We start from the raw sequence: 21,236 nt of genomic DNA, 5'->3' as shown, positions 1-21,236 counted from the left end.
GCATACCGACCGAAGTTAAATATGCAAAGTGAAAATCATTTCTAAGATTTTCACTATTTACAGTTGGCATATTATATGCTTTGTATATAATTGTCACCGAACACACGGAATACAGTGTTTAGAAAACAAAAGACAGCGGAAATGACATTGTAGAAACGGAAACGGTGGTCTCTAGCAGATGCTTATTAGTCGATGATGGTTTTCTTGTCGAACAGTAACAATCATTAAGTCCACTTTTGTCACGGAATGCCGTATAATCTCATTCTAAAGTTACATAATGAAAAAAAAAATGTGTTCAGTAGATCAAACATGACTTGTGTCCAATGTTTCACAGGTAAATTATCTGTTTACCAAACACTACACAAGAAAAACTGCGGTGTTGATTGGTGTATATAGAGGAACACACCAAACGTTTAGCTCCGATATTAACAAATAATTTTGGTGTTATCACAACAACTGTGGTTGTAACATAGAGTTGAATACACCCGAACACTATGGGTTGTCTAAGGAAAACCACTGGGGTCATTTTTGATACCCCCACTTTTGCACCGTTCTCGTATAAGTTAGAAGGATTCAGATATTATCTTTGAATTCTTCATGATCAAATACACACTTCTCAAGAAGAAAATCAAAGAAAAGGAACCGCATAAAAAGAAATCTGAAGAAGATATGAAATTAAGGTGGTGTACAGGTGTAAACGAAGAGAAACAATTAACATTCACAATATCACTTTGAACTTTATTTATTTATTTCAAATATTTAAAAGAAGGGTAGCCCAATCAGCAACAAGCTGGTTTTCGTTGGGGCCCTTCGTAAACAAACACAAATATAAAACATGGTGACACATTCGAATATAAACAAAGAATAGAGCATAAATACTAATATTGAAAAATTGAAAATTAAATAATGAAATAATCATAATTAACTATGGAAAATAACAAAAATAGATAAAATATGATACTGTACAAATGTTACCTAAAAGTAAACGAAAATTATATATACACATGAAAAAGATAAGATATGTACAAAATGAGGAGAAAGAATAGAATAGATTCCACCATTAGTCCCTATTACGTATCAAATGTTTTTTCCCATTTTGCCATTTCCCGTTTAAAATGTTTAATGTCTTCTATGAATCGGAGGTGTTCGGGTAATTCATTCCAATGCAATGGGCCTGTGACAAAAAATGATTTCTGGTAAAAGGTTGTACGAGCATATGGCACCCTGATTATCATCTTATTTGTGCTCCTAGTTGTTCGAGAGGATACTTCTTCTATATAAATAAACTTATCACAAAGCACCTGAGGAGCAGCTTTGTGTAAACATTTATGAACTATTAAGCAAGATGCTCTAAAAAATACATTGTGTATTTTTGGCCAAGATAATATTTAAAAAATTTGTTCAGATGGAGTTTCCCAAGAGAAATTAGACACCATGTATGCTGTCCTCTTATGTAATCTCTCTAACTTACTGTGATTGATTTCAGATCTTCCCGACCAGACGGTACAGCAATCATTATATGTAGATGGTTTGCAACAAAGATATAACGTTGATAATTTATTGTTCATATAACGATCAGTGTTTAAACACAACCTTTAAAAAAAGTGCAAATCGCTGATGGCGCTTCTAATACGTTGGAAATCGGGTTGCGTTTAATAACTATTTCGAGTTGCATTTAATTGTAACACTTTGGGTACCGGAGCCCTGGTTTCTTTCATCTTTCGACATAAAAGATAAATATTTTCATTATATTTATTTTCACCTTTATATACAGTAGGCCTATACAATGCCACTTACACAAATAAATGCAATGATTTGACTATAATGATACATTAAAAACATACTGCATCATGCAAAAATTATTCCGGACCCAAAAAATACTGTTATATCTTGGCCTTCTTTTCAAATCACAAAATATGTATATCCTACACGAAAATACATGAAGCTTAGAGGCATAATAGCAAGGAATAATTATAATAATTTTCAATTAATATACATATATTTACACACTGCCGTTTAAAACTTGGAGTTATGCATTTCCCTAAATAATTATGTTCTATCTTCAAGGTACCCCCACTGCATATTATAAATATCCAAGTAATTATTGCAAATTAATACTAATTTATCAAATTCAAGGTATCAAAATTTTCATTTGATATGATTTGAATTCATTCAAATAGTATTAGTATTAAAAAAACATCTCGGATAGACGAATTAAACATCTGATGTTAAAGATTTTGTTATTAGTGTTTCTACACCCACCCTATTTCATTTTAATTTCCCCTCCTATTTCTGTTGTCCAAGTATAGTGAACGCGTTGATATATTCAACATTGCCACGATACTAACATCAAAAGAAATCACATTGACACAGCTGTAGTTTATGACGTCTTATGAGAACAATAAATTAGTGATTTTTTTTACATTCTTTTCCAAACTTTCCATAATTTTATTTTTACAAGTTGAAGTGAAATTCTTCAAATTATCACATAATTCCCTCCTCCCCTTCTTATTCAATATCCAAGATATTTTTTTCATAAATCTCAATGTGAATTACAGCAGGAGATACCTTGTAACTTCCCCAAAACAAAGCGAAAATGACAAAGATAATGATAAGAAGTAATTATAATCAGTAGGCAGTCACTGTTCCGTTGACTTCTTCATAATCTTTCATTTTCAGCCGGAATCCGCCCATCCTCACATTCGTATTGTTATCGCCATCTTCTAGCGTCATGTACTCGCCATTACCTAAAAAGAAAAAGAAAATTACAAATATGGAACTTATCTATTGTTGTGCGCGTGTTCACATTGTTTTAAACTCAATTATGTTCGGTTAGGTGTATACATATACATCACTCAAACAGATTGAGGCTCGGGGCAAGATCTATACACTACACCAAAAGGCGGCGATGTTAAAATGGTGACTTAGACCCCTGCAGCCCAAATTGAATTGATTCCAATTATTGTTGCACAGTGCTGAATGAAATTTTTATGTTCCTAATTGAGTATTTCAATATCATGTTACGTAGATCTTTAAAGTATTTTTAAAAAGAATATTTTTTCGACTTACTAAGCTTCATTCCTGAAAAAAAATAATATCAGGGCAGGCAACATAATTAGCGCATGATCGTGGACTGATTTTTAAAGAAAAGTGATCATACACAATGATCAGCTTAATAAATCAAATCAAATATTTCGAAAATTATGGATGCAATTTATATATATGATATTGGCGGGAGACAGTGCGTGCCGATTTTTGGCGCAAATGCGCGTTCCGCGGCTGGGATCTCGAGAAGGCCCTATCAGCACCCCCTCTCCCTCCCCATCCCAGCTGTATCTTCTACCGAAATAACCCGGATTTAGTCAGGGTAAACAGTCCTACCCTGTGGCTCCTCATTGATGGGTTGGTAAGCCTCGGGATGTTGGTTGCCGTCGCTGGTGACCGTCGACGTCGTCAGGTAGACGATGATGTAGATGATGCCAAACATGCCCGTGATCGGCCCGTAGATCGAAGGGACGACGATGAGTTGTCGCCAATGAGGATCAGCGAAAAATACGGTACTCAGGATGATCATACTGGATTTAATTGAGGAAATTCGGAAACAAAATCAAAAGCAAAGACATTAATCAAGTTTGCACATATAGGCCCTACTCGTCAACACCATAATTGCTTCAAAAATTCTGCATTGCTTAGCCCGGGATGGCGCTACTGGGTACAGAGGATTACCGCATAGATGATTTTTCAAGTGATGAAGAAAAAGAAGGGGAAAAAAGAAAAAAAGATGAAAGGAAAAGAAGGGAGAAAATTATCAAAAAGGGAGATCTAAGTCGTTTTACTCTCTATTAAGCTAGGGTTACACCGAAACCGAATCAGCTGCGAATTCATCCGAATACACGTATTCTGGTGGTTTCGGGAGTATTCTGTTTTCTATGGAAGCTTAAAAGGGCCACCCATATGGTGCATAATTATAATCAGCTCGTCATGTCTACATCTCTTAGGGAAAAGGATAAGATGTCGAGATCTCGAACCTCGTCATGTTTACATCCCATGTGAGAGATGACAAAATCTTGGAGCTCGTCATGTCTACATCTTTAAAAAGAGTTGATCAGATGGCAAGATCTTGGATCTCGTCATGTCTACATCTTTTAGAAGAGATGATCAGATTGCAAGATCTTGAATCTCGTAATGTCTACATCCTGTGGGAGAGATGACGAGATCCGAGATCTTGCCATCTGATTATCTCTTGCATAAGATGTAGACATGTCGAAATCCAAGATCTTGTCATCTGATCATCTCTAACATACGATGTAGACATGACGAGATCTAAGATCTTGTCACCTGATCATCTCACACACGGGGTGTAGACATGACGAGATCCGAGATCTCGTCATCTTATCTTTTTCCCTAAGAGATGTAGTCATGACGAGATGATTATATGAACATCTGGGTGGCACTTTTAAGCTTCCATAGTTCTCCATCCGCGAATGCAAGAAAATTCGGAAGGGATTTGGGTACATTTGCGGAGGAATTCGGCTCGTTTTGAAATGTTCAAAACCAGCCGGATACCCTCCAAAATACTCCCGAATGTGACAACAACAGATTTTATTTGGGCCAGATTTAGAATGTGTTCGGATGACATTCGGTTGGATTAGGCGAGGCATTCGGAGTGTTCAGGGCAAATTCGGACCTTTTCGTATAATTCGGGGCGTAACGGTCCGAGATCCATTGGCGTATTTGGCCATATTCGTTCCGATTCGGGTCAACATTCGTGTCGTCACTCAGCTGTATAGGAGCAATCGGGTCACATTCGGCTCGATTCTTGCCACTATTCAGGTGGCATTATGCTTCATTCGGGATGGCCAAAATTGATTCGGGTCAATTCTTGGCGATTCTGCGCTAAATCGGGACCTATTCCGGACCCATTCGGGGAGCTCCCCGAATCAGAGACGAATAGGTTCCAAAACCACCTAATCCATCCGAATCACAGGCCATATTCCGGCAGAATATGTCCGAATCTATTCGGGAAAACTCGGTTTGGGTGTCGGAACCGAATCAGCTGCAAATCCATGCATCCAAATACACTATCCAATATAGAGAACGATTCAACACAAATTATTTTCCATCCTGTTATATAGGGCTAAAATACTTACGTCAGTGACGTATTGTGGAAGATGGCGTGGGTGGCCAGGGTGTGGCGGGAAATGGGATGCTGTCCAAAGAGGTAACCGATGAACAGCGTCAGGAGGAAACCGATGATGACGACGATGATGACGGCGATGTACACCCTGCAAGGAGCATGGAAGATCTGTGTATGGATGATGAGGTGGACGAGGGAGTTGGCAAGGTACACCAGGAGACCGCCGGTAATGCCAAGCTAGAATGAAGAGGGGAGAAGACAAGTTGAAGAGTGAGGATTCTGAGAACCTTGACCTGTTTTATTTATTTATTTATTATTTATTATTTAATTAATTGATTAATTATTTATTTATTTATTCATTCATTTATTTATTTTCATTCGAATTTTATTCGATCGTTTTTTAGAGTGTGCATGCACTTTCTTAAAAAATCCCCCTTTTTTATTCACCTCCCGACTCCCAACAACTAATGACTAAAATAGTAAATTCTGGTATACCACAGTAACGACGTGAGCCCAGCTCTCCTTGCAGGATCTGATAAGGACACCGACCGCCAGAGGTACGGCGATGATGAAGATGGCCACTCCGATGGCCCACATGGAGACTGCGACAGAGGCCGACACTGCTCCACCAGAGATGATGAGGAGCATGACGGGGACGTAGCCCATTGATATCACCGTCGAGATGAGCACCATGCTCACGCTGAAAAAGAAGGGGGGCATGATATGAAAAGTAAAAATAATCTTGGACATAGACTTGATTTATATATCAGTATTATTTCACCCATACATGCGAACATAACAACAATGAGAGCGTTTAAAGGGACTTGTCGGACGTTTTATCCGACAATTCCCATTTTATCCGACTTTTACCGTCAAAATCAAGGAAAGATGTCAGATCTGACAACAAAAATGTTGATAAAACGCTCCCCAGGCATGCCAGGATTTAATAAACATGAATAAGAGTTTGTATGTATTGTAGGTGAATCTGCCACCAGGGGCGGATCCAGCTTTTTATAAAGGGGGGGGGGGTTGGGGTGGTATGCGAGGGAGCGTAGCGACCGAGTCCAAGCGAGCGGAGCGAGCGAGGGGGGAGGGTGTGGGAGGGGGGTGTCCCCCCTCCCACAGTAGGGAAAATTTTTGAAAATCTGTGTGTGAAAATGGCGTTTTCTTGCATCTAAAACACCACTCTTTTTGGTATAGAGGTCGTTGCCAAATTAACCCCCATGAAAATTTGTAAAATTAAGTTGCATTTTCCTGCAATGTAAGGCCAGTTAACAACACAGATACAAAGAATTGGGGACAGAAAATCCCCAAATTCGTTTTTCATAAAACTCAATATTATTTTCATTCCCAAATATTTATTTTTCATCCCCAAAGACTTCAACAATCCCCCAATTTTTTTTTTTTTTTTTAATGTGGGGATTTTGGGGATGAGAATCGGCAACGCTGGCCTAGCTTGTCACTTCGGCGGTGGCCCGTGTCCTCAAAAAAGCTGATGGGGGGGGGGGGGCAAGGGACTCTGTGACATTTGTTCGCCCAACCCCCCCCCCCCCCTCCCCCCAAAAAGAAATAATAATAATAATAATAAATGAAATAAATACATAGAAATAGAATAAAATAAAATTACAAGTTTAAAAAGAAAGATAAGATTTAAAAAAATGGTCCCCGGATTTTTTTTGGGGGGGTTGCAACCCCCCCAACCCCCCCTCTAGATCCGCTTCTGGCCACAGTCCAGTCCCTTGGGGCGTCCCCCATAAATCTGAACGACGCGAAATTCGACTACCGCGACTTTAATCTGGGTCCCGTAATACAAAGGTTAGCGATTAATCGTACGCTTGATTTTTGCGATTGATTGTACATTGTAGTCTATGCAATCAATCGTAGAAAAATGTTCTACAATCATTGCTAAGCTTTGTGTTACGGGCCCCTGGTCTGACAAAATGCTTCGACTTAAACGATTAATTGACTTTTGGAAGGTTCGAGTTATATAAAGTCTGTATTGTCATATAAACCGGGAAGTAATAACACCTTTTCCACACATGCGGGCATATCCGTGTAACAGAATAAGGATCCAATAAACATCATAAGTTGATCATGATATTTTTTAATAAATGAAATTCAACCGCACAAGTGCAATTTCTTCACAGAAATCAAGTTACTATTCTTATGAAAGTGAAACAACCCTATAACCCTTTTGACTCTCTTAACTAGCAATCCAGTGTTTCAATTCAAACAAATCTGCGGATATCTTCCCGACTGTTGTATGACCTGTGAAGGCACATTTTGATAAACCAGGGTGATGTTGGTCACGAAGATGGACTTGTACTAATTTGGCTTGAAAAAAAATAATAAAGAGAAGCGGAGGTGAGAGTGAAGGAGAGGGGGATAGACAGAGAAATAGACAGACACAGAGAGGTGGGGGTAAAGAAAACAACAGACATGACAGAGTACACTCTTAAAAAGGTTGGGTAAAAAAGGCCCGATTTTTAACAATCACTACATGGGCAACATACTGTCCACACAACTATTGGTTAAAATCTCTCCAAATTGGCTAATAAAAACTAATAACTGGGTAATAAGTTTGCTCAACTGGATAATAATTGCCCAGAATATATACATTTTTTTACGAACATACATTACCCAACACAGTGGACAGTGTGTTGCCCAACATCTTAAGGGTGTAAGTAGACGGTATAGGACTATTGTAGAACGAAATGTCATAGAATATAGCCTGCATTCTTTTTTATGATGATAATATTGGATGCCGTATCAAACAATAAAAATGTATTTTTCAGTTTTGTATTCAAGGGACAAAAGTACCAGTACCACTCGATATACATCATAATTTATCGGTTAATGGGTGGCTTGGTTCGTCAAGGAGGTACGAAGGAACGGACGGTCAGGGGCAGGGGATGGGGGTAGGGAAGGGTGGGGAGTTCGTAATAAAAATAGTTACTCAAATCGGTGATTATTGCGTAGGCTTATTTGTGTTATTTCTGTTTTATGTCAAAATACATTTATGTTTGAAATATGTACTTCATTATCATGTAAGACTATTATATTTGCAATTAATTGCAAATATTCGGTTGCAATTTTACAATTGATAGATCGATTTTAGCTGTAGCAAAACACTAATTGTTTCAAGGAACAGATTGGCAATCAAATGCAAACTTGCAATCAATTGCGAGACATATGATTGATTTGGGGACCCAAAATAGACTTGCAATTGATCGCAAGTTTTTTGCAACACCCCATAACACTCGTAAACAATAACGTATATTCATTTTTTGTTCGTGGTTTTCCTTACAATCAGTAATGTCCCATAAGAAAGAATATTTGACATGAAAAAGTCATTCATAATCTTGATTTTATAAAATTATATAAAATGAAAAATTAGTTCTCGGAAAGTGTATTTCACTTTTGTTCACGAGATGACATTAAAAAGTATATATTATGTTAAAAAGATTTTAAAGGTAACTTTTAATTATGCTGTATGAGGAAAAAATAGAAATAAACTATATTTGCAAACATCGATAGAAAACAGTTTTCGTCAACACAGTAAGAATAGTGGGAGTGGGGGAAATAGTTATCATAATGTAAGCAGGGGCGGAAATCTCTCCCAACAAAAGGTAGGGGGGACACATGGGCGGATCCAGCCTTCGCCAATAGGGGGGGGGGGGGGCGGGCGGAAATTTGTTTCATCCATATTTTCCCCGATCGGCAGCTCGAAGATGATTTGTGTTTGTTTCTTTGAAGGGGTAGTCCTCATTAGTCACTTCTTAGCTTTATTCTTATAAATTCATATATAATATCATAATCCTTATTTATATGATGCGAGCGCGAGCTAATTTTTTGGAAATATTATGTATTTTTTCCTAAAATTTGAACATTCTGGGCAATGTTTGTTATCCTGAAAAAAATGTGTATGCAACTTAATAATTACTACGAACGCAAAGCGCGAGCAGAAATGAACTGATGGAAAAGATACCTGCATGCAGTTAGCATTTAACAATCAAATAATGCGAGCGCGAAGCGCGAGCTGATTTTTTTTAAATACATTTTCACCTAAAGAATGGAAATTCTAAGCACTTTTTGTAACTGACTCTCAAGCAAAATATTTATATAAGTAGACAATTGATGCGAACGCGAAGCGCGAGCGGAAAATTTCGAGATTTAGTCTTATAATATTTACTGAACATGACACTCTATTCATGTTTTGTAAATCATGAAAAGGATGAGTATTAATCATGCGAGCGCAAAGCGCGAGCAGAAATTTTTTATATACGTTTTGAACTGGTACCTGTTAAGTGTTAAGGACTGCATGCACTTAGCCATGAAGGCGTTACATATTTCAACAATAAAAAAATACGAGCGCGAAGCGCGAGCTGAAAATTTTTGAAAATTTCTAAAGAAGGAATGGAAAATTTTAATCAATTTTTGTAATCGTGAATAGGATAGCTATATAATTCAACAATTGATGCGAGCGCGAAGCGCGAGCAGAAAAAAAATCGAGATTTAGACCTAACAAGTGGAACGCCTCTGGCAGTCTCGCCTGCATTACGCAATTTAATATAGCAGCAGTGCTAACTTTGAAAACTACTATAAAATAATCATTCACAAAAACATCATTCATATAATGACATAATACCACGTTCATTGACCATAAATGACATTTGAACAGAGACTTAAGACTGTCAACTACACCCATGTCCACATTTCATTCACTCTATCCATAAACTTTCAAAGTTATGATGGCACTTCAACAATTACCCCAACATGGCCTAAGTTTATTGACCTTAACTGACCTTTGACTTGGTTTTGTGACCTGAAACTCACAGGGGATGTTCAGTGATGCTTGATTACTCTTATATCCCAAGTTTTATGAACTAGATCTATAAACTTTCAGAGTTAGGATGGTAATTCAACAAATACCCCCAACACGGCCAAAGTTCATTGACCTTTAATGACCTTTGACCATTGTCATGTGACCTGAAACTCTTACAGGATGTTCAGTGATACTTGATTACTCTTATGTCCAAGTTTTATGAACTAGATCCATAAACTTTCAGAGTTAGGATGGTAATTTAACAAATACCCCCAACACGGCCAAAGTTCATTGACCTTAAATGACCATTGACCATGGTCATGTGACCTGAAACTCGCACAGGATATTCATTGGTACTTGATTAACCTAATGTCCAAGTTTCATAAACTAGATCCATAAATTTTCAAAGTTATGATGGTAATTCAACAAATACCCCCAACTTGGCCAAAGTTCATTGACCCTAAATGACCTTTGACCTTGGTCACGTGACCTGAAACTCGATCAGGATGTTCACTAATACTTGATTAACCTTATGTCCAAGTTTCATGGACTAGATCCATATATTTTCAAAGTTATGATAGTAATTCAACAAATACCCCCAACTTGACCAAAGTTCATTGACCCTAAATGACCTTTGACCTTGGTCACATGACCTGAAACTCGAGCAGGATGTTCACTAATACTTGATTAACCTTATGCCCAAGTTTCATGAACTAGGTCCATATGCTTTCTAAGTTATGATGTCATTTCAAAAACTTAACCTTCGGTTAAGATTTTGAAAATAATTTTCCCAACATGGTCTAAGTTCATTGACCCTAAATGACCTTTGACCTTGGTCATGTGACCTGAAACACAGGCAGGATGTTCAGTAATACTTGATTAACCTTATGTCTAAGTTTCATGAACTAGGTCTATATACTTTCTAAGTTATGATGTCATTTCAAAAACTTAACCTTAGGTTAAGATTTGATGTTGACGCCGCCGCCGCCGCCGCCGCCGCCGTCGGAAAAGCGGCGCCTATAGTCTCGCTCTGCTATGCAGGCGAGACAAAAATGGGCCACTCTGTTCATGTTTTGTAAACAGCCATAGGCTGATCGAGGGCTTTTTACCGTGTTTAAATAAAATAAATCAATCAAAATCAATGTTTTGTAAATCATGAAAAGGATGAGTAATAGGGGGTCTATCGGATTTGGATAAATCTTGCTCATTTGCTCATTAACACAGGGGCTTGCGGACTGACTGCTTGATATTTGAGCTCCATATTGAACAAGATATGTAAATCATCTAACAGGCAATGCGAGCGCGAAGCGCGAGCGAAAATTTTATATAGTGGCACGAAAGATTCTTTTTATATTCCAAGTCTTCCCCTCATCTTATTTTATGCACTCGTCGTCCTTCTCTTCTTTTTCTCCTCTCTTTTCCCTCCTTTTTTCATTTTCCTTTTTTCTTTCCCTTTTTTCTTTTTTTGCTCCGCCAATAGGGGGGGGGGGGGCCCTCGGCCCCCCTGGATCCGCCTATGGGGACAAGGGGCGGGACAATTTGACAAGCAAGAAAAAGGTTATCATCCCAAAAGTACGGTCATCTCGTCCCAAAATACATGTTTTATTTCGATTTAGAATGATGTATTTCTTACCATCATAAAAGACAAAAAATAGTATAGGGGGGACATTTGATATTATGTCCCCCCCTACTATTTTGAGTAGGGGGGACACGTCCCCCCTGTCCCCCCTGGGATTTCCGCCCATGAATGTAAGCAGAGTCGGAACATATACAAAATATGCCAATATATATATGATTTTGATATAGGTGTATAGTTTTTCAATTCAAGACAACCATAATACTGGGTGAACTGTGAACATGAAGGATTCTGGTGCCAGCAATGTCCTCTTGGGGTTGGTGAAGAAGCTGAAATATTTTCGAGGAAACATGTAAGCGAGGGAAAGAAGCAATCGAGATGTGTTTTTGGTATTAAATTGGATTGAAGAACCAAATGTACTGGATTTATTTTTTCATCATCAACGACATCATTCACACCACCATAGGACACGAGCCTTACCAAACTGAGATGTTACCGTCAATGAAGAAGGTGACGACGTCGGCCATAGCGCCCCCGGGGCAGATCGCGACCAGCAGCATCCCGGTGACGTAGGGTGTGGGTAGCTTGAACATGCTGACTATGGCAAAGGCAACCACAGGAAACACCAAGAACTGCACCAGACATCCAACCAACACGGCACCAGGGACCCGCCATTGACGAGCCAATTCAACCTGGTCAAGGGATAAAGCCAGATTTTTATTTCATTTTAAAACAATTTATGTGAACATTTATGAAACAGATCTTTTTATTTAAATATTGCAGACCTAAGTACTGACTAGACGGGTTGTGTGGTCCAGTGGTTAGAGCATGAGACTCGTAATCGCAAGGTTGTGAGTTCGAATCCCCACTCTGCCATTGTCTCCACTTTGATAACAGACCCGAGAGTAATATCTGTCGTCTATAACGTCAGCCACTATGACTGCATAACCTAGACGTAAAATGTTTGCTAGGCAATTGGTTATTCCAGCTTGGCGTTTACCAGCAAAAAGCTGTCCTGCCGAGTTCCTACGGCTGTAAGGGAGTTGCCATAAACAGGAAACAGAAACAGAGGTACAACCCACCCCCTACCCCCTAAAAAAGCCAAAGGAAATGAAATCGATGGAAAACCTGATGGAAAGGAATACTAATGCTTCCCGGTCACACCAACGAAACCGACTTGAGACCGCTCAAAGCTACGTTATTTCGAAATGCATTATTATTGGTATTGGTCGATTTAGAGTCAGTTTTGTTGATGTGACTGTGTATAGCACGATACGTTAATAAAAGGCGGGAATAAATGCCTTTTATTATATAAACCACTCATATCGGCACCTGTGGGGTTACGACTCGTTCTCGAACATATACTCTGTTAAACATAAAACTGTAAAAAGCAGTAATTATGACTGGTAGCTGGGACTCACAAACAGTAGGAACTGTTTAATTACAATGGGCTGTAAAAAATGCAAAAATACTGAATAACTGTAACCCCCACCACCATTTTAAACATTCATTTAACATGAAAATTGCCGTTAATTTACAAATAAGAACAATATTAATGCGATAGATGCACTGTAATCAACGTAAAAACACGATAGTTCGGTGGTATTTATTACAAAGATTATTACATTTTACTTTGTTTTAAATTTAACTTGTAGAATTCTACGTTATACAGTGCGTCCCACAAAAAACGAAACCGAGATTTATCGATGATTTATCATAATTTAATCACAAATACAATAGACAAATGACCTACCATTGTAACGCTTAGAATCTCCTCTTTCATCTGAAATTACTAAGATTATTTTTCATTCACGCATGAGTGAGCAAAAACAATTTGAAGAGGGGATACCAAAAAGTCATTTGGCGGGCTGTATCTGGGTTTCAAAAGGAAAACCACATTTTTAAAAAGTTCAATATCTGCTCTTTAATTTGATACCTCAATTACAGAAAATGGTCCAGAAATAACAAAGTTCTGGTTATTTGAAATAAGGCTTGAATTTCAATAATTTCATAAAATGAAGAGGTTTTACAGGCTAGCGTTCAAACTCACTCGACACTCCGTTTTGTTGACGATCAGCCATGCGTTAAGTCTTTTGTTAACCGGGAGATAGCTTATGTGGGGAACCGGTGAAAACACGTTTATTTGATGAAATTATGGAAATACAAGCATTGTTTCGAGGGAACATAACTTTTTTACTTCTTGACCATTTTTTGTGATTAAGGTATCAAATAAAAGAGCAGATATTGAACTTTTTAGGCATGTGATTTTCTTTTTGAAATTTAGATACCCCCCGCCAAATTAGTTTTTGGTATCCTTTCTTCAAATTGTTTTTGCTCACTCATGCGTGAATGAGGAATAATCTAAGTAATATCAGATGAAAGAGGAGATTCTAAGCTTTACATTGGTAGGTCATTTGTCTATTGTATTTGTGATTAAGTTATGATAAATCATCGCTTAATCTCGGTTTCGTTTTTTCTGGGACGCACTGTATATTCTTGCATATATATATATGTTTGGTTTGTTAAATCATTGTGTCGTCTGTTATTAAATGGTAAACATCCTGTAAATTTACTTTGTAAAATTACTAGTATTTTTAACAGTGTAGAACAATTTTGTTGGTTCAGGTGCCACCCCCCCCCCCTAAAAAAAAGGGGAAAATAATAATGATGATAAAAAATGAACAAATAGAGAAGCTATCCAGGGTTTGCCACCGTACACTGCAAAAACTCCGGTGTTGATATAACACCAGCCCGGAAACTATATATGTCCACACCAGAGAAGTATTGAAACAACACCAGATTGGAATAAAAACGATGCTGTTTTAATACTAATTGGTGTTGTATAAGTACCTATCTGGTGTTAGACCAAAACGACACTGGTGTTGTTTAACATTTCTCTGGTGTGGACCTATATAGATTCCGGGCTGGTGTTAAATCAACACCAGAGATTTTGCAGTGTATATTTCCATTCAAAACACCCAGATCAATGATTCAAACTATGTGAATTCTGCATTCTGTATCCTTGAAAAATGTGTAGGCAGATGCTTCTCTTTTAGATACTCTTCTCCTTTTCTTGTTGGACATAACTTATTTTTTTCCAATTATTTCACGCATTGACAAATCATAGGGGCGCGTTTGCCCTAAGCTCACCTGGCCCCGTCGTTAATTGTTTTGAAATGATGTTATCTTCGATTACTGATTTTTTTTTTTATCTTGTACGTTGCTTTGAACAAAAGAGTGACTTGAGATATCATATTTTGTAATCATACCTTTCCAATAGACGCACCCATGGCCAGATTTACCATCGCAAAAGCGACGGTCATCATGATCGTCGTTATCGTACGAACGTAGTGGAGCTCTCCCATCGTTATGGCCATCGGGTTGGTACTCGGTATCAACACCGAAATTGTTTCGTTCTGCATGCCGTACACCATCGACATCACATCCGCAATCATCCCCGTCGCATTCTCCTCCGCCGTCATGGCCATGGTGGTCGTCATGTGATCCACTACCGCCGTGGTTGTCGTTTTGAGATTCCATGCCATTGATTCATTCAAAGCCGAGATCGTTGCCGTGGTCATGTTGGTCATCGTGTGGTTCATGAGATGACCATCGTCATGATGACCGCTGTTGAAAGCTGGTGTCGCCCCCGGTGTCGTCATCAAATCCCAACCTGACTTTGTGACATCATGGACGTCGGATGAATTGGGCAAGAAGTGTTTCGCCTCTTTATCATCATGAAAAGCCATTGTTTTAAACTTGGATGATCCTTAAAGGATAATAGAGCTGCTCTTCTGTACTTCAAGTTACTTTGGTCTTACCAAAGCAATTATGTAGAACTTCGAGATAGATTCTGTTCCTTCGACAGTTCTGATCGCCGTTGAATAATGACTCTCCCAAAGACAGTTCCGCAAAACTCAAACAGTTAAAAAATAAGAACGTAATTCTCACGGTGGCGGCTTCAAACCAAGTCTTGTAATATTGAGGAGATTTGAATTCATGAAATCAACTACAAACACACTTTCTCTTAGACGATATCTTCAGAGGTTTTTTTTTCGCAGTATAGGGCTAACATTTTTTTCTTGAAGAAGAATGCGCTTTACACAAGCTTATGAACAACGCCCAATTATTATTTCATTTAGCAATGCCTCGATTACAAGATTGACCTGATAAATGTTTGCATGTAGGGCTACCAGGATAATTTCTTATAAATATCATGTTCTTATAGAGGTATGTAGAAGATACAAAACATCCTGGTATACAGGCCCATTATCAATGATCGTTTTTTATGTCAGACATGTCAGAAGGGCGCTGGCTGCGTGTAAAGCTAATACGACATAACGACCTTCTTCTTCAGACCCTTCATCTCGTGATCAGCCTATTATATTTTTTTACGAGCTTGGACTGTTCAACCTTATATCATGTTAATTGTTTCTCCTCCTTCACTTATGCAAAAACCGCTTGATGCATAAAGTTATGATGTCATTTTTTTTAATACAAAAGCTAACACTTATTGACTCAATTCCAAGTACGATGGCGTTGTTGACAGCGGTGTAACTTTGTCGGGAAATTTCTCCATAAATATCGATTGAGTCGTGTTTATTTTTATTTTGTTTAATGTTTTGGGGGAATCTTATGTTTATTTTGTCTTCTTTTCCCTTTTAAAAATAAAACTTCGATTGTACAGGTTGTTCTCAATACTTTTTGTTATTATTGCTCACTCACTCTTGTTCGTAAATCTATATTCAAGACGCTTTCGTAGATAGCAACCTCTAATCGGTTGCTTTTTGTTCGTAATGATTGAAGCCTTTGAAGTCCTTCATATTTTGTTGTCGCAAAACGCACCCTCTTCCCCTCCAAATCAATTCTTTACTAACTTTCGCTGTCCTTGTCACTGGCGTGCAGATGGGGGGCAGCTCTTTAGAAAATATACCTCATACGACATGTTTGGCCCAAAAAGTTTTAGTTCATTACACCCGGATTATAGTTTTTATTTTTCTCCCATTTTACGTTTTATATGTCTAATGTCTTCAGTCAATGATGAGAGCCAGTAAATGAAGGCGGTATAATTTTTTCAGTACAATTAAGTTAATTAAAACAAAAACAACATACCAACACTTCTATGTCAGGTTGTGTTTGTTGGTGAAAGTTTATAAATTGGTATAGATGGAATTGATAAAAAAAAAAGCTATTGGTCTATATGAGGCGCGAACTCATGACCTTCGCGTTATCAGCACGACGCTCTGCCGACTGAGCTAACAGACCTTAGCTGCATATTGATGGGCCTTGTTATCCTTCATTTTAGTTAAGTGTCATTTTGAATCTGTGCGTACCAAACGAAATTCAGTATTTAATGTCATACACTGATACTTTGATTATTGTCATCGTGAAAACGTATAATCTTCTATTGGGGCTCTTATCCAGTTATGATTTGCAATAGATTTATACAATTATTTAGGAGGGTGCCTGATATTTTGATGAAAAGGGGCGAGACCCATTAGCAGCGCTACTCAGCATAATTTATTTTTCGTCCTACTCTAAATACCCCTCATCCTTCTACCGAATTTTTTCCTCTTTTTCATTTACCATCACTTGAAAAATCCTATAGGGGGTCGTCACCCCTGATGACTCTGTGGCTCCACCCCCTGTCGGAACACTTATTTATTTATTTATTAAATTATTAATTAATTCATTTATATTTCTTTCTTTCTTTCTTAATTTATTTTATTCATTCAGTTCTATTAAAAAACAGGGTAATCCTTTCAGAGCCCAAAGGCCTGCATGCTTTACAAAAGAGCCCTGTAGACATAGTACAAATAAATGAATTACAATTGATATAAAGCAAAAAACAATACACAAACAAAATAATATAACAAATCAATGCTATCACATTGAATGAATTGAAACTAATTAAAAACCTAGATCAAAACACAATTTAAAAGACAATGAATATTATTTACTTCAAGAAAATTGACTTCAAACACATAACTAAAAATCAAAGTTGGTAAAATCAATAAATAAAAGGTAAAACTGACAATTTAAAAGACAATGAATATCATCAATATAAAGTGGCATAAATCACATAACATATAAAGAGAAATCATAATTGGTAAACTATATGAACACTGTGTCGTGCATGATCACGAACATCCAGGTGGTAAAACTTCCTTCACGGGCTTATCTCGCTCATTCTTGAGTTGTTGAGGGTGGTGTGGCTCTGCCTATGGTTCTTCCTATTTTTTTCGATTTAACACTTTTTATGGAGTGAAATTTTTGGTGAATGATATATAAATGGAAAAGCAAGAACCTTGTGTAATTTTTAAGCTGATAGATTGAAAAATATAAATGAAAAAAAAAAATAATAAAAAAGAAATCTTCCGAGGATCTCAGCACATTTTTTGGGGGTCTTTTTCAGATCGTATTGTTTGTTTTCAAATCTGAAACTTTTTAAAAAGGGGAAAACAATGATTAATTAAAATAAGTAGCTTTTTGATTTTTTCAGATTTTCTTTTTAAGTCTGAAATTTTACAGAGGGTTAAAAAATCATTAAAACAAGTAGCTTTTGGTCTATATGAGGCTCGAACTCATGACCTTCGCGTTATCAGCACGACGCTCTGCCGACTGAGCTAACAGACCTTAACTGGACGTTTGATGGACCTTGTTTTCCTTAGATTTAATTTCATTTTTGTGCGTACCAAACGAAATTCAATGTTCTATCAACGTTCTTATTATATCATACACTGATAATTTATGTTATGCAATATAGTTATAAAATCATGTTGAATGATATCGTAAACGGTTAAACGAGACCCTTGTGAAATGTTCAAGCTGATAGATTGAAAACTGTACAGAAAATAAAAATATGAAAATAAAATTTAAAAATCTGCTAAATCTAGCTGTCAGATCATGTTTTTTTTCTCCTTTTTTGTATTAAGTCGGAATTGGTACAGACGAGAAGATATGATTAAAATAAGTAGCTTTTGGTCTATATGAGGCTCGAACTCATGACCTTCGCGTTATCAGCACGACGCTCTGCCGACTGAGCTAACAGACCTTAGCTGCATGTTTGTTGGACCAATTTATACGCCAAGTTAAGCTCTTTTGCACGCATTCGAAACGGAAAAAATGGTTTATGCGCCGACAGGAGATCTGGTGAGGGGGGGGGGGGGTTAAGGATCCGACCAGCCTCTCCCCCACTTTTTTTTTAAATAAAGGTGTACAAAAACTTAAAACCCCATCTGATTGTGGTTGTCTTTTGGGCCCCTTTTTGCACTGTGTATAGCCCCTCACTTTCTGCTCAGCCTCCTCTTCCTTCCTCGGGCCCCTTCTCCCACTTTCAAAACTGTTCCGATACCCCTTGGATGGTTACATAGCACAGTAAAGATAAAAAGTCTCAATTTGTTGCAACTGAAATTTTGGACATAATTTCATTCTTGTCATTTCGTTTCCCTTTACCATGTCTGCAATTTTGATAACAAACACTGAAATAGATGACATTGGTCCCATTCTTAAGGACAACCACCATCGTGTCCGGTCCCTGGGCAACCAGGAAACCTCTCTCTATAGGTAAATTGCCAATTCGTCCACTGCTCACTCGTCCACTCACCACAATGGTCTACCTTCCTTTAGTCTAATGCCATTCCGTCCATCAGCATTTCGTCTAACAACCATTTGGTCCAATAACCATTTGGTCCAATCAATACTTCGTCTAATCACCATTACGTCTATTACCATTTCGTCTAATAACCGGTTGGTCTAATACCCATTTTGTTTTCATTTATTTTGCACAATTAAAGCTTTAGTTTAATTAGACCAAATGGTATATGGACTAAATGGCTATTGGACCAATTAGTTATTAGACAGAATGGCATAAAAGACTAAATGAAAGTAGACCATGTGGTGAGTAGACGATCTGATGATAGACCGAATAATAGTAGACGAGTAGGCGATTAGACGAAATGGCATTAGACGAATTGGAAATAAACCTCTCTATACATCAGCTATAACCCCAGTGTAATTACCCCCAACGAAGGACAGTTTCCCTATTCCTCCAGGCATTATTTTTTTTGCTCATGCTAAACATCAGAAAACTACTTCAATAATTACCATGGGCCCATGCAGGAAAACTTTTCCTAAGAGCTAAGACACTCCGTCCGTCCCCTTTGATGATATACCCAGGACCAATATCTCCAGACAACATGTTAGCTTTAGGGTAACCACCCCCCTTTTTTTTGGGGGGGGGGGGGTGGGGGTTTATTTTCCGGGGTGATTGTCCGTAGCGTATAGTTGGTTACAACATTGGAGTGGGAAGGGGGTATTTTTATTTGATAATTATTGAGCGAGCGGAGAGAAAAGGAGAGAAAGTAAAACCCTTATCAATCAATAATCAACATGACAAATTATAGTATTTTGTCGGGTAACATGCAGTTAAAGGTCAAGCCAACCCCAGAAAAATGTTGATTTGAGTAAATAGAGAAAATAAAATTTCATCAAAATCGGATGTAAAATAAGAAAGTAACAATGGCATTTTAAGGTTTCGCTTATTAAAAAAACAGTTATATGCACAACTCAGTGATACGCAAATGAGAGAGTCTATGATGTCCCTCACTCACCATTTCTTTTGTTTCTCATTTTTTGAGTTATACAATATTTCAATTTTTACCGATGTGACAATAAGGACAAAATTGACTGAACCATAAAATGTTGAATAATAGTAATTCTACATGTTCAGGGAGGAAAAAGGCTTTGTTTCACAGGATAATGAAGAGAAAATTAGAATATTTCCTATTTTATATACAAAAGAAATAGTGAGTGGGTGACGTCATCAATCACCTCATTTTGTATAGGGGAAGGCGGGGTAAGTTGAGCATAGGGGCAAGTTGAGCCACCATCCCCAGGCCAATAATGAATGAGTCAGACATTGTGGTGGTGTCATATATTGATGACCCATTACATAACCATTTACCCCACCACATTGTTTTCGACTTTGAAACAAACAGTACTTTTTCAGAGGGAAAAATACAAATTTTAGCCAAAAAAGTAAAAAAGGGTGTAAAATAGATCAGTGTTTTTTACCCACACACGTCTTTAAATATAATAAAGAAATAAGAACAATGTTGTTAGTCCAGGTATGGATCTTCGTTCTTGTCATAGTCTTTTGCATGATGGATGCATAAGAAATGTGTGGATGTGAAAATATCGCATTAAGTTAGGACTGGGGTACTTTGAGCCAGCCAACATGGGGCAAGTTGAGCCATGGTAATTCGTATGGTAATGTATAATAAAAAAGAAACAAACCTTGAATAGCCATTGATATGCAGGCAGAAAGGTGCAAATTTACATGACAGTTCTTTTACTTTTAGAGGATGTTAGTATTTATAGAGAATTAGCAAGTGAAAAGACTTGAAATAAAAAATTGACATGCTGGTTCTTCCCACATACATTTTGTACATAGTTTTTGTGGCTCAACTTACCCCACAAGGAGGCACATCTTACCCCACAGATGGGGCAAGTTGAGCCATTTGACATCGGTTTTTCAAAGGTCACAATGAATTTCAGTGTGGGGATAGAAAGTTATCTATAGGTGAAAAATATTTCCCAAGAATCAAATTTAAAGGAAAGGTACCTATTTCTACAATATCATTAGTCATATCAATTCTAACATGCAAAATGCAAAAAGTGTCACAACTTACCCCGCC

General features: G+C 37.6%; 1 protein-coding gene and 3 non-coding genes across 4 annotated transcripts; all 4 read right to left on the bottom strand.

Annotated features, from left to right (window-relative positions):
• Window positions 1-726: 726 nt before the first annotated feature.
• Window positions 727-15,734, bottom strand: LOC129257934 (ileal sodium/bile acid cotransporter-like). Its single transcript, XM_054896375.2, has 6 exons — window positions 14,808-15,734; window positions 12,019-12,230; window positions 5,633-5,837; window positions 5,151-5,374; window positions 3,382-3,575; window positions 727-2,747 (listed from the first exon to the last, which is right to left on the bottom strand). The coding sequence occupies exons 1-6, from the start codon at window positions 15,285-15,287 to the stop codon at window positions 2,629-2,631; spliced, it is 1,434 nt and encodes a 477-aa protein (XP_054752350.2). The 5' UTR covers window positions 15,288-15,734; the 3' UTR covers window positions 727-2,628.
• Window positions 15,735-16,730: 996 nt separating this feature from the next.
• On the bottom strand, window positions 16,731-16,803 carry TRNAI-GAU (transfer RNA isoleucine (anticodon GAU)). Its single transcript has one exon. It is a non-coding gene; the product is annotated as a tRNA-Ile (tRNA).
• A 1,298-nt stretch (window positions 16,804-18,101) lies between these two features.
• TRNAI-GAU (transfer RNA isoleucine (anticodon GAU)) lies at window positions 18,102-18,174 on the bottom strand. The gene has a single exon. It is a non-coding gene; the product is annotated as a tRNA-Ile (tRNA).
• Window positions 18,175-18,519: 345 nt separating this feature from the next.
• Window positions 18,520-18,592, bottom strand: TRNAI-GAU (transfer RNA isoleucine (anticodon GAU)). The gene has a single exon. It is a non-coding gene; the product is annotated as a tRNA-Ile (tRNA).
• Window positions 18,593-21,236: the final 2,644 nt, after the last annotated feature.

This window comes from Lytechinus pictus, chromosome 3 (genome assembly GCF_037042905.1).
Source record: "Lytechinus pictus isolate F3 Inbred chromosome 3, Lp3.0, whole genome shotgun sequence".
NCBI lineage: Eukaryota > Metazoa > Echinodermata > Echinoidea > Temnopleuroida > Toxopneustidae > Lytechinus > Lytechinus pictus.
This window is presented reverse-complemented; position numbering and strand designations above follow the sequence as displayed.

What these genes read in the sequence shown, in the direction of transcription:
- LOC129257934 (XM_054896375.2), bottom strand. Translation starts at nt 15,287, where the DNA reads ATGGCTTTTCATGATGATAAAGAGGCGAAACACTTCTTGCCCAATTCA. An exon ending in TGGGTGCGTCTATTGGAAAG is followed by an intron (nt 12,231 to 14,807) that starts GTATGATTACAA and finishes TCCCTTGACCAG; the next exon opens with GTTGAATTGGCTCGTCAATG. An exon ending in GACGGTAACATCTCAGTTTG is followed by an intron (nt 5,838 to 12,018) that starts GTAAGGCTCGTG and finishes CTTCTTTTTCAG; the next exon opens with CGTGAGCATGGTGCTCATCT.